The sequence below is a fragment of the Telopea speciosissima genome, chromosome 7 (assembly GCF_018873765.1).
Source record: "Telopea speciosissima isolate NSW1024214 ecotype Mountain lineage chromosome 7, Tspe_v1, whole genome shotgun sequence".
Taxonomy (NCBI): domain Eukaryota; kingdom Viridiplantae; phylum Streptophyta; class Magnoliopsida; order Proteales; family Proteaceae; genus Telopea; species Telopea speciosissima.
Window position 1 is genome coordinate 64,111,226 of NC_057922.1, and position 19,765 is coordinate 64,130,990.

General features: G+C 40.8%; 1 protein-coding gene across 1 annotated transcript; it reads left to right on the forward strand.

Moving 5' to 3' along the window:
• The first annotated feature begins 391 nt into the window (after window positions 1-391).
• Window positions 392-13,458, forward strand: LOC122666666 (NAD(P)H-quinone oxidoreductase subunit U, chloroplastic). Its single transcript, XM_043862707.1, has 5 exons — window positions 392-768; window positions 870-931; window positions 1,584-1,673; window positions 1,801-1,941; window positions 13,276-13,458. Exons 1-5 carry the CDS (start codon window positions 468-470, stop codon window positions 13,369-13,371), a joined length of 690 nt encoding a protein of 229 aa, XP_043718642.1. The 5' UTR covers window positions 392-467; the 3' UTR covers window positions 13,372-13,458.
• Window positions 13,459-19,765: the final 6,307 nt, after the last annotated feature.

A 19,765-nucleotide genomic window follows, 5' to 3' on the forward strand; every position in this document is an offset into this window, starting at 1 on the left:
GTAAAAGTGTTAAACGATCTCATTCGATTAAAACGTTTAATTAGGCCAAACCATCTCACACGTACGATACCGGATCCTTTGAACCAAGGTGTCAACTAATCTGTTATTCTTCTTAGGTTTGTATCATGTGTTGGTGGATTTACCCACCCCTTTTTCTTGTAAATTTCTCTTTTCGGATCTTTTTGACTTTCTTTAATAACAGTCTTCATTTTTAATATATTAAAAAATATTTACCACGTGGCAGGCTGTAAGGGCATTTTCAGCCACGCTCATACGTGTCAATGGCGCGACCTCCATCGAAATTCTTGCCCCGCGTGAAGTTGGATAACATTGGACAGGTTGAAAAATCTTTTCTTATCTCCAACGCCCTTCTTCGACACATCAACTTCCAGTGCTTTCTTTCTCTCTGGATCAACGATTGGTAAAGCTGGACTTGGGGAACCAAAAAAGATTCACAGAAGGTGTTCATGGCGGTTTCTTCAACCATTGCAAACCCTTGCATTGCCTGGCGAGATCCTAATGGACTTCGGTATTCGACACCGAAACTTGGCTTTCTCATTCCACATGCCATTGGTTTCCCCGTGAAACAACGACCACAACAACAACGAAACTTTCTGATGATGAGGAGTTCAAGTGATGGTTCGCAAGAGACTGCGACGGAAACGGAAACGGAAATGGAAACGGATTCAGAGAGTTCTGTTGAAGCATCTAAGTCGCCTCCTTCTCTCATCTCTGCTTTGAACGTCGAAAAGGCTCTTCGCGGCATCGGTAGTGAAAGATCACTACACATTTTGCTTAGCCTTTACGTTTTCATTTGTCCTTCTTCTCGGATTGCGATTTCATTGATCGATTCGTGGTTTAGAGTGCAGCCATTACTGAGGTAGATCACTACGGTAGACTTGGACTTCAAAGAGGATGTCCTTATGAGGAGGTCGGAACTCTCTGATTTAACTCTTTCACGACAATTAAGATTTGAGAGGTTTACTGCTTCAATCGAATTATTTCTCTGAACTTTCTTTTGATTGAATGATTTTCGTGTCTATTGCAGTCCAATTAGATTCGAAATGGATTTTCACGACGATTATTGGTTTACTGCTTCAATCAATCAAATTTCTTCGCCTGACATTCTTATCTTCAATGATTTCCATTCTAACTCTTTAATTTCTCTTTGTAATTGATTTTTAAAACAATTGTAAATTTGCTTCAATCCATTTTCTTCGCATAAACGATAAATTTTTATAATTTCCATTAAAAGATCATTTTAGATTAGTCATCTCGAGGTAGTTTCGTTTCCCCTTAATAAACACAACTGCTCCACATCCTATTTACTGTGAATGGCTTCTTGATGAAATTATGCGTCTGTGTCTTTTCCTTGTTCAGACAAAAGTTTCCCAACCTTTCTTTAACTTTTCTTTTTTTAGTTGCTGTTGTTAGGGTTTTAATATCTGGTGATTCTATTGGACTGGGAATCACGTTTATATCTCTTACTTGAATCCAGTATAGTTTTCTTTGATCTCATTGAGTTGGATATCCAGCCTTTGAATTGCTAAGCCGCTAACAATGTAAGCCTCTCCTCCTTATAGGTAACAGTTGCATATAAGAATAAGTATGAGGAAGTTATGAATCAAGGACTGGATGAACAGGATCTCACCATGAAACTGGATCTCTTAAAGGTTGGTTTCTCCATTCCCTTCCGAATTCCGATTGCGACTATCTTTCCTTATAGTGGATTTCTTTCTTCTTATATTTTTGTTTATCCTCTTCCCGATATCTGAATCTGGCATTCTGTTTTGTTCTTAGGAATCGTACTCAATTCTGTCATCGGAACAGGAAAGGAGATTATATGACTGGAGCTTGGCAAGGGCTGAGAAGCCAGACAAATATCTCTGGCCTTTCGAGGTTGACATAACACAAACACCAACACGGACTCCCCCACCGCAGGTGTGCACCCTACTGCAAATTCTCTGCATTTAAGCTTCTGAATGGATTGATAAATTGCAGCCCTTCTATGAATTTGAAAACTGAAAAGGAAAAGCCAAAAGAGATGAATTAAAATGACAAGACATTTCCCGTCAAAAGGTTTGCACAGAGGCTGGTGTGATATCGTCCTATACTGAAATTTAAACCTAATAGCTTCATAATGCTCTACTAAAATCTCAATTGCTTGGGAAAGCCAGAGAACTGCAAAACCTCTGCTCTTTAACTATTTCAAGGTCATGCCTGACAGCAAGAAGCCCAGCCCTTAGAACATTGTATAGCAGGATCGATCCCAGTTGCCCTTGACACTACTTGCGTGTGGTGGTAGTGTCCATTCAAATCTCTCTTGTTGGAGTTGCCCTTAACCACCATCATCTAGCAGCATATAGCTGGTGCGAATTAGAACCTTCATCACTCTTTCTCCTTGAAATATGAATTGTAACAGCCAAGGTTATGAAGCCATTCAGGACCATGGCCATCATTCCCAAGACTCAGTTGGGAACAGGGATTTAGTGAGACCGATACCGTATCCATTGCCCGTATCACATGGATATGCCCCTGATTTCATTTAAAAACCAGGTTTTATACCGTTTTACTCTGGTCTGTACCTATCTCCACAAATAAGGGATAATCGGCGATCCAACCGATCGGTTACCAATTACTAAAATCTGATTGGGAAAAGACGCCTTATATCCTGTTTTAAAGCTCCTTTTATGGAGGAGAAGGATTGACTGGAAGAGTTTAAAAGCTCTCTTAAATCTTGCACTAGTAGAAGAAAATTCCATGGTCCAGATGTTGAAGATCTCCATCTCCTTCAAGTCTACAACCTGCTTTGCTTCTATTACCCTAACAAGCCTGCCAATTTTAATTTTTCAAAGTCCTTAGACTGTTCCAATTTCTATGTGATCCTGTTGGTTTATGAATTATGGCTGCATCGTTTCCCCAGTATTCTTATCATTATCATCTCGTAAAGTGCATCATATGACTCCAGCTTTGCATGCGCCCTATAGTCTTTGAAATTGGTTGAATTCTTGGGAGTCCGGTGAATCTTTCCGTGAGTGAAGAGGAAGTCCGCATTACTTACACCTCTCAAGTCAAACGTGGATTCTACTTATTCTCTCTTCTAATTGCATGTACCTTCACTTTCTCTCTCTCTTCCACTCTCTTTTACGGTTTATCAATTATTTTTCATTTTTTTGTTTTTACTTTTGTTTTTAATTTTTTATTTAAACAGGCACAATAGTTTTAGGTATCAGTCTTGATTGATACAATCTGATATTGTAAAACTTAAAAAATAGAGAAAATTACTATGACCTCCCCTGACCTTTCTGACAAATACGTGAACCTCCCCTGCTTTTGTGACAATTTCTCAGGTACCCCCTGAAGCTAACGATGTTAGTAAAAAACCTGCTGTGACCGAAATGCCCCTACTTACAAAGGGTCAGCATCAACGCACCCTTTCCCTTTCTTCTTCTTCTTCTTCCTCCTCCTGCAAACCCACCTGCCCCCACCCCTCTGCAACCCCCACTCTCTTATTTTTCTTTCCCCTGCAACCTCACCCAACCTCACTCATCTGCAACCCCGCAATCTAAACCCTAACCAACACATAAAGATACCCACCTCGTCGTGTTGCAAAATGAATCGACTGCTGCACCCAATCTCATGAACAGTTGCAGAGCTCAAATAAAGATAAAGAAAGCCCAGATTCAATTTCAGATGTAGAAAATTTGGTTTCTACTTCTAAGAAATATAGTGAGAAAAGGGCTTGAAGTCAAAATCAAAATCACGGAGCAGCTAAATCTGCTAACAAAATCAAAGATTGAAAAAACCTGAACCAACCAACAAACAAAAATTCGACCTTTTAAACCAACAAACAAACAAAATCAAAGATTGAAAAAACCTAACTGCTCACAGAAAGAAAAATAGAGAGGAAAAGAGAGCGAACCATGGAGGAGGTTGAAGATCTTATCGGCGATTTCTCTGGTTTCTACGATTTTAACTGTTGCTGTACTTCTTTATAAAAATTATTTTAGTCCCAGTGACCTTCTAGGTATCTAAAATAACGACAATGCTTCTTCACATGTTTTTTGTGTGTTCTCTGATCGAAGTCCCTGTAGCTTCAGCGGTTAAAAATCTCAATATAAAATCTGTGATGGTAGTCTCTTTTTTTTGGGCGGAAAAAAAAAACTCTGATGTATGATTTAGTTTTGTGTTGTAGGAAGTCAATTATTGAAATGGATTGATTTATTTCTTCTTTCTATAATCTCGTTGTTTCTTGACCATTTGAGCGAGTGTCTATGGTGAATGCACTGACTAAGGGCTCTGAGTCAACAGAAGGTGCTCTTCCATGGCTACCTGTCTGCCACTTGGAGCCAATATGAGCTTTGCCAGGGATAGATTGCATGAAACTCATCATAATTCCATGCTTCGGCCCTTGGCTATATATCTGTCTTCCCTCTTCCGTTTGCCTTTTTCTGTGTTAGTGATCATTTTTAGTTTAGGGGTTCTATTATGTTATGATGTAGAAAAGTTTATGTTGGTTGACTGGCAACTAAGCTGCCATCATGTTGGTCTCAGGGCTTGTTTTGGCCTATTATGATGTGGAGAAGTATAATGTACTTCTTCTTTGTTGCTATATCCAGTCAATAGTGGAAAGAAGAAGAAGTTGGGGGGGGGGGATTTGAAGCGGGACTGCTGGGGGTAAGGTAACCACAAAGATAAGTGGCGGGGATGGGGAGTTGCAGAGGGGGGAGATGGGAGGTGCGACCGACAGCAGGGGTGGGAGCAGAGTTGCAGGAAAGGGGTTGGAGACTTGGAGGAGGAGGAGGAAGAAGAAGAAGAAAGACGAAGAAAAAAAGACTTAAAAGAGGGGCAAAAATTTAACATCAACTCTATCAAGGGTAGTATGGTCAATAGTAAATCGATTTTGAAATTATGTCGTTATCTAACCTTAAAATACTAACGGACTGGGGCTGAGTACAATAAAGTTTGTAAAGTAGGGGAAGTTTGTAATTGTCAGAAATGCCAGGGAGGTTAGAGTAATTTTCTCTAAAAAATAATAAAATATTGATAAAATTGCTATCATCACCAAATAACGTCATGAGTGATGCTATGATCGTAACCAGTATTGATTTGTATCGGCATACGGAAAAAAATTTCCATCATGGCATCATATCGTCAAATCACTAGGATGGTTGCCATAACGCAAAATCCCCAAATCATCATATTTCCGAATTTCCGCCATAGTGTCAAATTGACATATGATACCATAGTGACCATATTTTGGCAATATGGCGATTTGGTGCTATGGCGGCGATTTGGCGATATGCTGATTTGGGGATTTGGTGGTATAGCGACAATTTGGCACTATGACATACTTTTCTCGATATGCTGATACAAATTGATATTTGTCACAGCCATAGCATCGTGGTGCTGCCGTAGCGCTATCTAGTTACAATATTGATTTGATACAATTTTTACCAATATTTTATTATTTTTTAAATTTTATCAATATTGGATTGATATTAGCAAAGACTGATATCTAAAACTATTGTGCCAGATCAAAATAAAAATGAATGTTGAATAAAAAATTTAAAAGAAGAATAAAGATAAAGAAATGAAAACGAATTGATAAAAGAGGACTCTCACTTCACTTACATGAAGATTCACGGGACTCAATTCTTGTCGTATTTTTAAATAGATCCTTCTGAAGTTCTGGTCCTGGAGGTATAATATCAACTACTTGGTGTCCATCCGATGTATCTGCAGGTGTAAGTGGAGCGGACTCTCACTTCACTTACGTGAAGATTCACCAAACTCAATTCTTGGCGTCTTTTAAATAGATCCTTCAGAAGTTTGACCATTCAAGAATAAATGTTAGAACTTCACGACACTTAGTTTTCTTTTAAGGGAAAAGGTTCCCTGAGCTAATGGGGCAGGGTACACCAGCACCTTTGTGTGCCTCCCTGTTCTCCTTACATGAAATGACCTTTTTGCCCTTCTATGTACGGTACCGTTTTATTACTGGTGCGCTCTTCTATGCCACTTGTTTACAGAACCCTCTCGTTTTTTTAAATAGCAAACCAACAAATAAAGGAGTAGGGATCCACATGCTAGCAGAGTGTAATGGAATCTTGCATGCTAACATTTTATTGATCATCATATCCCCCCCCCTTTGCATCTCAACCATTCAACTGGTCAAGTTGTTTCAACCCATTCTCTCTAGTGCTGCTACACCCTCCCTTCTCTCCCCCATCTCTGTTCCCGCCCTCTCTCACCCTTGCCCCTACTTTGCCCTAACTCTGTACCATTGCCCCTACTTTGCCCTAACTCTGTACCATTGCCCCCTTGCCCTTTATCAATCCCCTGCCACCTCTCTCCTCCCTCCCGAACCCAACCACCACCGCCTCCCTGTCATCCCTCTTTGCATCCCCTCGTCCTCTCCTCTCTTTCGAACCCAGTTTGAGATAAATAAAACCTCGACCAAATTTCTCGGAAACAATTGAATATCTTAAGGAGATTCGATTAGAAAGCAAATGGAACATATGAAACCAATTCTTCACCAATCGTTGGGGGAGACTTTAACTTGGTTGAAGTATCTCTCAGCTCGACAAGCATCTTTGTGGGCTTCCTATATCAGATCAGCAATTCAGCATAGAGTGACAAAAGATATCTGTCTCTTGGGTTTGCCAAAGTTGATCTCTTGTAGTACTCTTTCGCTTTAGTTAGGTTACCATAAACCTGTTTCTCATCGACCAAAACAAAGTTCTAATCAAAATTATACAGAGGGGGTGGGGCAGGGTGTGTGGACGTGGTCTCGGTTTTCCTGAGAGAGTGGTTGATGAGGCATGAATTCTCTTCTTGTGCGGCCGTTGGAGAGAATTCATGCCATTGCTCGTCGACCTCCTTTGTGCAATTTGGGAATTTCTCACCATTTTTATTGGTGAGTTTGGTGTTTTTGCAGCCAAGGTTTAAAGTATCGATATCGGGTATCGTATCCAAAGGGTGATTTTAAGAGACATATCATAACATATCAGAGAGAAGCAAGATATGCTAGATACGTATGGAAATGGTCAAGAAACACATGGAAATGCTTATGATATATGCAAAATACCCTTTTGAAGCATAAAACATTATAAATAAGTAACATGTAAAATATATAATGTATAAAAAGGAGAACAAAGTAAGACGAGACAAGTGCTTTCAATTGATTATATATAAAGATGTGATTTCTTACATGTACTAATACCATTTTTTTTAGTATCGTATGTGTACATTAAATATAAGATACGTATCGTTAGTATCACCGGAAATGAAAGGATAGTTTAAACCTTGCTTGCAGCTGTTGTTGGAGGGCCTCTAATTTTGATCACAACAAAGGAGGGGAAGAGGTAGTGAGGAGACGAAGCAGGGAGGCGGTGGTGGTTGGGTTCAAGAGGGAGGAGAGGGGTGGCAGGGGATCAACGAAGGGTCAGGGGAGTGGTGGTACAGAGATGGGGCAAAGTTGAGAAAGAGAGAGATGAAGGGTGCCCGGTCAATTTTAACTGCAAGTGGAGTGAGAGAGGGTGTAGCGGCGGTGGAGAGAATGGGTTACGACAACTAACGTGTTGAATGACTGAGATGTAGAGAGGAGGATCAATAAGATGCTAACATGTAATATTCCATTACACAATGCTCTCTCTCTCTCTCTATATATATATATATGTATGTATGTATATGTATAGTCGTAGAAAAGTTGTCCGGTCCTGATTTGATCTGGCTAGAGCTGGTTCAATTTATCTAACCAAACATTGTCAAACAACTTCAGAAAGTCAACCAGCCTAATTGACTGTTATTGTCAACACTAGTTGATTTTCTAGATTTTTGCTGGGCTTTCTTTGCATTAGTTTTTGTTGATCTTGACTAGTTTGTCCCCTTAGACTGGTTTTGGGACCATACCAAAAAATATGACCTAATCCAGTCCAGGCATTTTTTTATGGGAAAATTAGTCACTTCCCTATACTTGTCCTATAATTATTCAAACTGTCCTATCCATAACTTATTTTCTGATTCCCCTAGAATTCCAATCTTCCACCCATCTTTTTCCTTTGATACTTTTAAATTTCTAAATTGTTCACCCCCCTCTCGTAGCCCTCTATGTGCCCCTCCGCTGTGATATCCCACAGCCCCCTCCTGTAGCATCCATGCTTATTGCTCTCCCCTCTCCCTTGCATCTCTCCTTGCGTAAAACCACATGTGCAAAACAGCCGCACGATTGCATCTGTTTCTCTCTCAGCTTTGCATCCAATGACTTGATCCGAAGCTTCCATTCTCAAAACCTTAGATATTATCATTGTCTGCACTACCCTTTGTTGTCTTCGTTGTTTCAAACGAGATATGTTCTTATGATAAACAATCCAGAGGGAATGATTATAATTATATCCTCAATTTGTTAGGGTTTGTGTACCTTGCTTCATCTCTAGTTGGGATTGAAGTTTTATATTCATTTGATCTAAAGCCTAGTAATCACGTCTTCGCATTCTTTATTCCTCCCTGCCAGCTTTTGAGTTCCTTTTTGCTCTTTGCTCCAAGTGAAAATTTATTTGTCAACTTCTCAATATTAGTTTTTTCCTATTCGTAATTGGTTCTTTTTTGTATTGAAGATCTTCATCCCTTCATTTTGATGAGCTTTCGGGTGGAATTGTAGTGTTGTGGCTGAATTGGGAGGCTTTGCCTCTGTTTCTCGGCTTTTGTGGTCGATCTTGTTCTCATCCATAGGTATAGCTATCTCGGATGAATTATTAGGAACTGTTGTGCTGATTATTATCTACTGCCTACATTCTGGCATTTACACTGTTTTGAATTACTTCGATTATCTGTTGCACAAGAGGAAGGAAGAAGACGGGAAGAACCTGGTTTCCAAGGGTACTGTGGTCAAAGGTTATGTTCTTCAACAGATGATTCAAGTTGTTGTAGACTCTTGTTCACTGTACATCTCTTATAAGTTATGTTCCTAAACTTGGGTTTGGGTACCAATGGAGCAATGAAGCATCGAAGGGAAGGAGATGAAGAGGGTCGGGGAGAGGGGTGAGCACGGTTTTAGGTATCAGTAATGGATCTGCCGTATCATCCAATTCATATCAGTATTAGTCAAAAATTGGTATCGGTTTATCTGATCAAGATGGTATAGACATCCATTTTTTTGTTGAAAAATGATGTTTTGAACCCGTATCCACCCGATATAGCCAATACATACCGATACCATGAACGTTGAGGGAGAGATGCAAAGGCAATGCAAGAGTTTGCTGCGTAGGGCTGTAAGAGGGGACCAGAGTTAGTTTAAGAATTTTAAAATATCAAAGGAGAAAGAGAGGTGGAAGCTTGGATTGTTGGAGGAATAAAAAAAATTCTAGGCAAGGGAATTTCAGTAATTAAGGGCAAGTATAGAGGAGTGATAGAAAGTAAACATTTATCCATTCGGTTGTCCATATTTAAAACCATGATGGCAACGGTTATTTGATTTTAATTTTTATTCTTTGTAAAAAGAATATTTATTCATTGCAGCGTGGCAAACACGTAGTTGATGGAATACATGATTCTTTCAACCATGGAGTGGAATTAGGCCAAACTGTCGCACACGTCAACGACAATGCCTTCTTTGCCAGTGAGTCAACAAGCTTGTTAATCTCCCTAGGAACATATTGGAACTTACGTGAGTGAAAATAGCCAGATAAATGCAAAATATCTTCTACTACCATTTGTGTAGATAGAGGAGGATTAGTTCTCGCATCAGCTAAATAGGAGTAAAGCTCCTTGCAGTCCATTTCCACGATGATCCTATCCATTCAATCAAATAGCGCTCCAATAACCCGCTAAGTACAGCCATAGTGTTCCCCGTGAGAACAGAGTTGAAGACTGTTGGTTCAGATTTCGCAAGCCGAATGTGGCCAAGATGATCTCTTATCAAGAACCCTAATCCCCCTTTTACATGATTATCTTTCCATGATGCATCATTATTTAGCTTGAAGTAATGAATAGGTGGTGGTACCCAAATCGGTTGATCCACCTGATTTCTGTGGATACTAATTTGTGTGGAATTGCTTTGTGTTGGAGAAAGAACCTGGCAAATTTCTTGATGAGCACGACAGGCTGGACTGATTACTTCATTTAGAGTCCACACTCTAGTCCCAACTACCAAGTCATTCCTTGCCTGCCGTAAGTACCAAGCAATGAAACCACATAGACTCCAACTCTCCCGATTGACATGCTTGCCCTCTTGTTCCATCCAGCACCACTCCTGAATCCATGAGTCAATTGTGATATCTCCTGGTGTCTTCACTGGACAAGATAAAGGGCCGAACCAAACCGCTTGGGCAAAAGGGGCAGCTCAACAAAATATGAGCAAGACTTTCCTTCGGTTCACCATAGCATCAATCGGAACTTATCATTGAGATAATCCTTCACTTATAGCTACCCCATTTGTGCATTCTCTCCGAAGGAGATTCCTAATCTTTGGAAGTGTCTGACACCCCTAAATCTTCTTCCACACTATAGGCGGTGTGTTGCTGCAAGAACTCCTAGATGACGATGGTCGTGTTGCCTCTTCCATCTTCTGTAAATTACACTGGTGATGGTAGGCAAATTTAACTAAGAACCCCCCGTCTTTTGAAGCTCCCCACACCATAGTGTCTCCCTGTGGAAAAAGCGCTAGAGGTATCTGAAAGATTGTCGTAGCCTCTGTAGGATGAATAGATTTTCAATAATATCTTCCTTTTAAGTCATGTTCTGTTGATCTATCAGTTTTGAAACCCAATTGAAGGAGCTGTGAGGAGGTATGGATAATTGAACTCTAAAACCTAGGAAAGTCAGAATCTAGTTATCCTCCTAGATATGAACCCGATTGCCTATTCCTATTTTCCATAGGAGTTCTGCCGGTAGGGTCAACCTACCCTCTAACATACTTCTCCACGCCCATGATGGTTAGTTACTCTTCCTTGCATTTAAAATATCACTACATGGGAAGTATGGTGATTTCATAAAAAGTGCACAATTTGAATCAGGTTCATGGAATAACCTCCATGCCACTTTGGCGAGTAGAGCCTGATTATATAGTTGTGGGTCCCAAAAGCCAAGCCCACCAGTATCTTTCAAGTTGCACATTTTCTTTCATGAAATCCAATAGATCTTATTTGGTTGATCCTTGATCCCCCAAAATAATTTTGCAGCGTCCTCTCACATACGTTTATGCTGAGAGGCTGGCAATTTAAAATGTGATGATGAAAACTTTGACATGGATAGTGCCACCGACTTGAGCAAAATCTCCTTATCTACCTGGGAGAGTAACTGTTGTTTCCAACCTTGTGTACGGGTGCTTATTCGGTCACTTATCTCATGAAACAGATCAGATTTGCTAACGCCAAATTCAATTGGAAGACCAGGATACTTCCTTGGGCCATCAATGTATGAGACTTTAAGCACTCTAGAAAACCACATCTTAAATTGAGTCGGTATGTTAGGATTGAAAGAATGTGTAGACTTCTTTAGGTTAAATGCTTGACCTGCCAACAATACACTTCAAGACATTCTTTCAGATAGGAAATTTCGGAGAGGCTGACCTTGGAAAAAAGTAGGTAGTCATCCGTAAAAAGGTGTGTAATTGCCTTGGACTGATTCCTCACCTTTATGCCATGGAGGAGATTTTCTCTTTCTGCTTGAGCCAATATACTGTTAAGCCCTTGTGAGCAAATAAGAAATAAAGCAGGGAATAATGGGTCTCCTTGGCAGATACCTTTGGTCGGTATGAGCGATCTTTCTGCACCATTCACTAAGAACGTATAACAAACGGAATGGATGTAGGCCATGAAGAGATTGGCAATTTGCCTGTTAAAACCCAACCAACCACAACAAGATTCTTACTAGGAAGCTCCTTTTAACATGATCATATGCCCGCTGCATATCCAGCTTTAAGGGCAATAACCGATTTTACTTGTTCTTCTTTTTGATATATAATGAAAGGCCTCATGGGCAGTGAATTTGTTATTAGAGATAATCCTGTCCGAAAGAAAACTAATTGTGTCGAAGATATAATATGAGCTAGTACATCTTTTAACCATGCGGCAATAATCTTTGTGATGATCATGACAGCAACCCCTACATAAGCTTATTGGTCGAAATTGGTCCACTGTTTCTGATTTGCCAGTTTTTGGAATGAGACGTGTGAAGGTCTCGTTGCAGTAAGTCGGTAGATGTCCTATTGCAAAGAAGTCAATTACGAAGGCATATAAATTCTCCATGAATAATACCCCCAAATGTTTTGATAAAAGAATATGGGAAACCAATCTCGCTCTGGGGATTTCAAGGGACTCATGGCACAGAGAGTCGCTTTAATTTTCTCCTAGGACGGTAACTAACAAAGATTTCTATTGTCCTCCTTCGACAAACTTGGCTAAACTGATTGAAGAACCGTATGGATAGCCTCTTCCTCCATCCTTTTTTATTGAAACAATGTTTTTAGTGACTCAAAATTTAAGAGTCGACCTCTTGCAGTGTCTTCAAGAACCCGAAGGGAGCTTCACTTTGAAAATTTTATTTGATGACACATTTTGATCACCACATTGCAACCGGATTTTTCTCGTTTTTTAATGCTAAAACTCCGTCCAAGCTAGAATCTCCTCAAGTTCCTTGGATACTTCCTGCTCAAGAAACCGAGAACCCATTGAAGCCGGCAAACCTTGAAGACACAACAGCTCTTCCTTCAAGGCTTGGATTCTTGTCTAAGATATGTTCACATTCCATCTTTGACGGATGGTGTCTCTTGCAAGTTTGAAATTTTTTAGAAAGAACACAAGGAGGGGTGTTAACTGAGTAGAACTCCAAGCTAAAGTTACAGTACAACTGCAATCATGATGTCTAAGCCACATTGCTTGAAAATTTGCTTTTCTCTTTTGTCTGCAATAAAGGGCGTATGGTCACAACCAATAGCTGGATTTCTTCAAATTTAGCCCTCCACCCTCAATTTGCAAAAGCTCTGTACAATTTAATTCTAATGATTGCTGCCCTCATTCCCTTATTACTGCAAGTAAACATTGGGAAATGAGAATCCAATTCCATCAATTGACAATTATGTATCATAGTGGAAATAAAGAATGTCCCTAAAACACCTTCGATTTCTTTCAATTTTTTCGTGCCAAGATAAAAAAAGGAGTTAAAATCTGACATAAACTTTAACAACATTGAAAAAGGGTAATTCCTACTCTAGAATTTGCTATTATAGATTTTAACTTTTGATTGATGATTATATCATAATTTTTTATGTTACAGGAACCGGAAGATGTGGGCCCCACTAGGGTAGTGGGTTTCTTCCTCTTGGGCTGGTTGGTATTATCCTTCGCATTATCCATTGCTCTTAATAGATGAGTAGTCTTTGTTTAATGAATTTAATTAGATGGAAGCATTTATTTGTTACAATTATAAAATAATACTTAACTTTGAGCCCATTTATTTGCCAATTTGTCCTGTTTGAAACGAAGTTAAAATTGTTCTCACTTGAGACCGGATCATGTCCTTATAAAGACCGTTCAAGGTCCTTCAGGGCCACTCACATGGAATCTACTCATCCTGAGGGTCTCACAGTGGATTCCATGTGACTGGCCCTGAGAGGCCTTGGATGGTAGTTGTACAAGGATATGATCCACTCATGAGCCCCAACAGTTGTCAACCCATGTTTTTTTTTGGGAAATTTATTCATATTAGTCTTGTACTATTGCCTAATTGCTTAATACACCAACCTTTTCAAACAATTACTTATCACCCCCTGAAACCTGACGGTGTTAGTCTGTTGTTAGTGGTTGAATTGAAAGTTCATTTTACCCCTATGAGTTATTCAACTAAAACTTATGAAATTAAAACTACCAACTCCAAAAGAGCTAGAATTTCTGCTCATGGACAACCTATTGGCAATAGGGCCACCACTGCCTGACCCACAAATCCTCAATGGCGACAATGATGAACCCAGATTGAGTTCCTCCCTTGCTCTCTTTCCACCCATTCATTTCCATCACAGAGAAGACACCAACGGTAAAAGGGGCATGGTGGTGGACATTTTTTATTTTTCGAACCCCTGATGTCAAGTATGATGTCATCACTAAACGATGACTGATTAATGGATAGGGGCTAGTTGTAAGAAATATTAAAATGCAAAAGGTGTTCAAGTAATTGTTTGAAAAGTTAAGGTAATCATTCAATGGAGTCATAGTACATGATGTGTACAAGTACTCTTTTTTTTTTCCAAAATGAGAGAATAAGAGAACACCACATTATTGCTCCACACATCGGTGTAAACCATACATGAGTTTGATCGCCGGTGTGTGTAAACAACAGTACATGCTATTGCCAATCCTGCTCAAGATATCCACATCACACTCAAGAGTGGAGACCCTAAATACATCCATTAAACAAACTTTGGTCAAACATTTCCAGACAAAGTACAGCTCCCTCGTGCAGCAAGATTTACAAGACTTTTGAATAAAAATTTTAAAAAATGTAGAGATTTATGGATATCTTTTCTTTTTCTTCCCGACTCTAATATCTAGGGTTCCAATCGCCAATGGATGATTTTCACCAAAAAAATAAAAGCAATGGATTATTGCAACCACTTTCAATCAAATGTGAATTGAATCTATGGAGGCTGATTCTCTAGCCAATTCCGGGTTTTCAACAACCACCAACCCCTCAAGAACAACAAAAGTCTTTAAAGAAATTGGAAATAAATCCCCAAAGTTTCAACCCAAGGTCAGACAACACATTCAAGTGGGAGAAACTTGGATGCCCTACTACTGTCAAATGCTGGAGAATGTGTATCCAAAAAAAATATATGGAGGGGGGGCGGGGGGGGGGGGGGGGTGCAACTGTAGGGGAGTTCTTGTTTCCATCAATTTGGAAGAGAACTCCCCTCTAAAGAACATATAACAAAGGGATAATGTGGGGTGTGTGATAGATTGGATTGGAGACTGAGTATGAATGTGGGGTGTGTGTGATAGATTGGATTGGAGACTGAGTATGGGTAAGTTTAGGTGTATGGAGTGAGTTGTGTGTGTATATGTGTGGGACAACAAAGGGAAAAGAAGGGGTATTCAGGTAAGGGGGAGGGATTGTGCCTACCTTCTTCCTCTCCTCATTTCTCTCCTTTCTTGCTTTCTTTCCATCTCTTTTTCCTTCTCTCTTCTCTTTCTTTCTTCCTTCCTTCCTTCCTTCCCTTCTCCTTTCCTCACTTGTCTAAGGAAGGAGAGAGGATGAGGAGTTTGGTGGTAGGGAGGGAAAGCTTCCAAACTAAAGGGGAGATCCACTAAAGAGATAGATCAACTGAAGAAGGGGGAGCAACTCAAGAAAGGGGTTTTGGGGAGTATATTTGGCCAAGGGAAGAAGAAGAGCTTTTGGGTATTTATAAGCAAAGGGTCAAGGAAGGAGGTAGGATGGGAAAGGGTGGGAAAATGCAATGGTGTTTGGGTATTTTAGGATAAAGGAGAGAGGTGTTTTCGATATAGAAAGAGGGAGGGTTAGGTGGCAATTTGGGGTTGGTTAGGTTAGGGTGGGGGGTTTCTACTGGTTAGGAATTAAAGTAAGGGAGTGGGTTCCCAAGGTGAGGATGAGAGGGCTAAAAGCAAGGGAATATGGGAGTAGGGGCGTAACATGGGGGTTATGTGGCATGATAGGATGTGTGTGTGTGTGTGTGTTGGGGGGGGGGGGAGGGTATCATGGTGAGTGTGCATGGGATATGGATGCATAGGGTGTGTGGCATTCATGGCCACAAGGGTGGTGTGCATAGGGTCTGGGGGTGTATAAGCCCGTGACTGTACAGGTCGTGGGAGCACGGCTACAATAGGCATGCAGGTGTGGCTGCGAGGGGCTGTTGCCTAATGTGCGGGGAGGTATCATGGTATCATGGTGAGTGCACATGGGCTGCTGCCCTCAATGTGCGCGAGGGTGCGCATGGATCACGAGCGCATAAAGGTTGCAGGCCATGGCCGCATCAAGATTGTGGGCACTCCTGCAAGGGGTGTGCAGGCTTGCCTGCAAGCTTGTTGCAAGAATGGCCGCATTGTTACGGACCTATTCAATTAGGTGTCCGTGCGACACTAACAAGCACGAGATGCTATTGAGTGAAGGAAGGCAAAGACACATTACTGGAGCGCCCGCATGGAAGCAAGACAATGACACCCAAATGGAATGTGCAGTACCACATAAAGGTTACAGGCCATGGCCACATCAAGATTGCGGGCGCTCCTACAAAGGGTGTGCAGGCTTGGTCGCAAGCTTGTTGCAAGAATGGCCACATTGTCACGAACCTACTCAATTAGGTGTACGTGCAGCACTCACTAGCACGCGGTGCTATTGAGTGAAGGAAGACAGAGACACATTATAGGAGCGCCTGCATGGAAGCAAGGCAAAGACACACAAATGGAAGGAAGTCAAAACACTTTCATTAATTGAAGCAAATCATTACAACCTAACAATCTAAAGGGGATCACCAGGCGAAATGTGTAGCAAGCAGGTCAATGGGCCTCAAGCCACTAGCATAAGGGCAAGCAACCAAATGCTACACTCCTTGACAACTTGAAGGAGACATGACCCCTTGAAAAATCATACTCACAAAAATTTAATTACAAAAATGTCATTAGGCACCACCCCCATGCCATGATCCCAAGCTCCACCTATGCCACAACCGTAGGCCATGCGAACAGCACTGGACGAAACGGCTGTGACATTCTCCCCCATTTGTAATGTTGACACCCTCGTCAACTCCTCTTGAAGGCACTCTTCGATCTTGTCAAGGAAGGCTAATAAGGATGTTGTTGGTTCTCACCTTGCTTCGTACTTTGCCAAACCATTCCACTTGACTAGGTATTTCATCAATGAAGGCTTGTTGGGTAGAGCATGCATGCTACAATGTAGTCGACATCTCTTGTTGCATATTTAGAGAATCTGTCTACCACCACTAGCACTGACCCATACTTCCCTAATTTTGGCAAGGAACAAATGAAGTCAAGAAAGACACTTTCCCATGGTCTTTGTGGTATTGGCAATGGTTTCAAAAGACCCAAGGATTCGTTCCTCTCAACACTGTCTTGTTGGCATACTAAGAAAGGCTTAACATAATCCATCACATCATCTCTCATAAGGGGCCAATAGTAGGCTCCCTCTAACAAAGCAAATGTATGGTGCCAACCAGGATATCCTACCCATGGGGTGTCATGGCGTTTCTTAATCAACTCCTTTCTTAAGCTCCCTAATCAAGGGATATAAAGGAGGCTGCCTTTGGTGTAGAGAAGTCTGTCTCCTTCTCAAAACCGTTTGGTTCCTCCCGCTTTTATCAGAGACCAAAGGATTTGAGCTTGAAGGTCAGTTTGTAGTCCTTCCTTGATCTTCTCCAATAAGTTGGTACCTACATGGCTCGTGTACCTCCTTGTCTCTTGTTGTAGTATTGCAAGTTCAGCCAATTGCGAGCATCAGCAACATTGTTCACTCGACCAGGTTTGTATTCAAGGGTCATGTCAAATTCTGATAGGAAATCTTGCCAACAAGCTTGTTTGTGAGTGAACTTCTATTGGATGATGAAGTGAGACATTGCAACTTGCTTGGCGGCAATGGTCAACACCGGATTCAAATTGGGCAAAGTTCATTAAATCGATCTATTTCTCTAATATTCATTTCTTAAAGAGTAAATATCATCCACCTTCCCTCCCTAAGTATCCATAATATCAAACCCCTCCCTTAGATTTTGAATAATGATAATGCCCTCCCCTACTCTTGAAAGATTCTATCAACTGTATCCTAATCGTTAAAAAATACCATTAAGTGATGCTGTGGCATTTACAAATTTTCTAAAACCCCATAATACCCTTAATATAATTTTATTCCAATTTTTCCCTCTTCAACCCCAAAACCCTTTTTGTGTCTTCTTCTCCCCAAAACCCCTCTGTTTTAGAAATTCTAAGACCAATATACCCTTAATAGGGTAAAGTGACATTAATGTCCTCCGCTCCTTCTTCCCTTACACTTGTGCTCAACTGCCCATCCACAACCTACGACCACAGCACCTGTGCTCGTGCACCTCAACCTATCCATACTCACACTCTACTCCCGCCTGAAACCTGCGACCCCAAAACTTCTTGTTCGCTCCAGCCTCACACTTGTAATCATCTAAAACCAGCGACCCAAGCACTTGCTTGATCCATCCGTGTTCACACCTAAAACATCGTGAGGCCCCAGCACTTGTGCGTGACCTCACCATCTGCAACCCGCAAGCTCCATCCACCTGTGCAAGCCCCAACACCCACCGTGAGTACCTCCCGCAATCAGAACAAGCAAAACCCATGGAATAAGAATCATAAGATCACTGTTCTTGGGTATTCTGGTCCAGTCGGAAAATCTACCTTTTGTCTTCCACAGGAAAGTTCACTGTTCTGTTTGACGTAGCAGAGCCTGGCAAGTTTGTGTCATCATCTCATATTCATGAACAAGATTGGACTCTCTGTTGATTCGGAAAATTCACCTTTTTCTCTTCCATAAGGAAATCGAGAACCCCCAGGAAATCTCCCGACTGAATGTTTGAACACAACCAAGGAGAAATTGAACAATTCCTTTGTCAATGGGTTTTCTTGCCCATCTCGAAAATTTTTATGTGGTCTCTGATTTGGGAAATTGGGAATCGCTAGATTTGTTTGGAGCTCTACACATCTGTGCTTGAAATGATGAATTCCTTCTCGAAATTTGTTTGCTAGAAGAAGAGATGATATTCCCTCATTGAGATGTCACATGTTACACGGTTCAGGGTATGGGTTTTGGGTACAGGTGTCACAAGGAGCAAGTCCATGTGTTCAGAATAGGGTATTGCTGCAAGCACTTGGCTAAAATATATTATAGTGGGTGCGTTAATGGGTCAAGACAAGGGATTTATCTTCTTCATATCTGTAACAAGTTACAATGGAGAAACCATAGAACCGAATGAGATGGGAGAGAAAGAGACGCAAAAGGGAAAAGAGAGATATTTGTTGATCGAAGAAGAAGATTGAAGAAGAAATCACATAATCCATTCATCGTTGCGGGGTTTTTGGGAGGAAGAAGACACAAAAAAGGTTTTGGGGTTTGAAGGGTTAATAGGATTGGAATAAAATTACATTAAAAGTACCATGAGATTTTAGAAAATTTGTAATTTCCACATCATCACTTAATAGCGTTAATAGGTAATTTGCATTATTCAAAACCCGTAAGAGGGGTTTGATATTATGAATCCTTTGAGGGGAGGGAGATGATATTTACTCTTTTTTAAATGCAAAGTTAGGGAATCAGCCCTCATATGCATGGCAAAGTATTTTTGAAGGGTAGACTGCAGGTCTCACATGGCATGTTGGCATGGGTGATCACAACTGGCTACCATCTTCAACAAATTTTAAGCTTCGCCAAGGTAAACCCACCAACTGCTCAATCACTTTGGTTTCGGACCTGATCGATCAAGATAATAGAAGATGGAGAGTAGATGTGATTAATGAGTTTCTTCTTTGTGACAAGGAAGCAATCTTACAAACTCCATTGAGTCTTTCTCCCATGGAGGATGCCCTAATTTGGGGTGGATCTAACAATGGAATTTACTCTATGAAATATGCATACAATGTACTATCTAACCATTTGCAAAAAAACTGTCATCATTGTCAACAAAATTCCCGAGTTGCCAAAATTGAACGTCTACATAAAGCCATCTCCATCTTCTAAGATTGGTATAAAGTATAGCGAAGGTTTTTCAGCCTTGGAAACT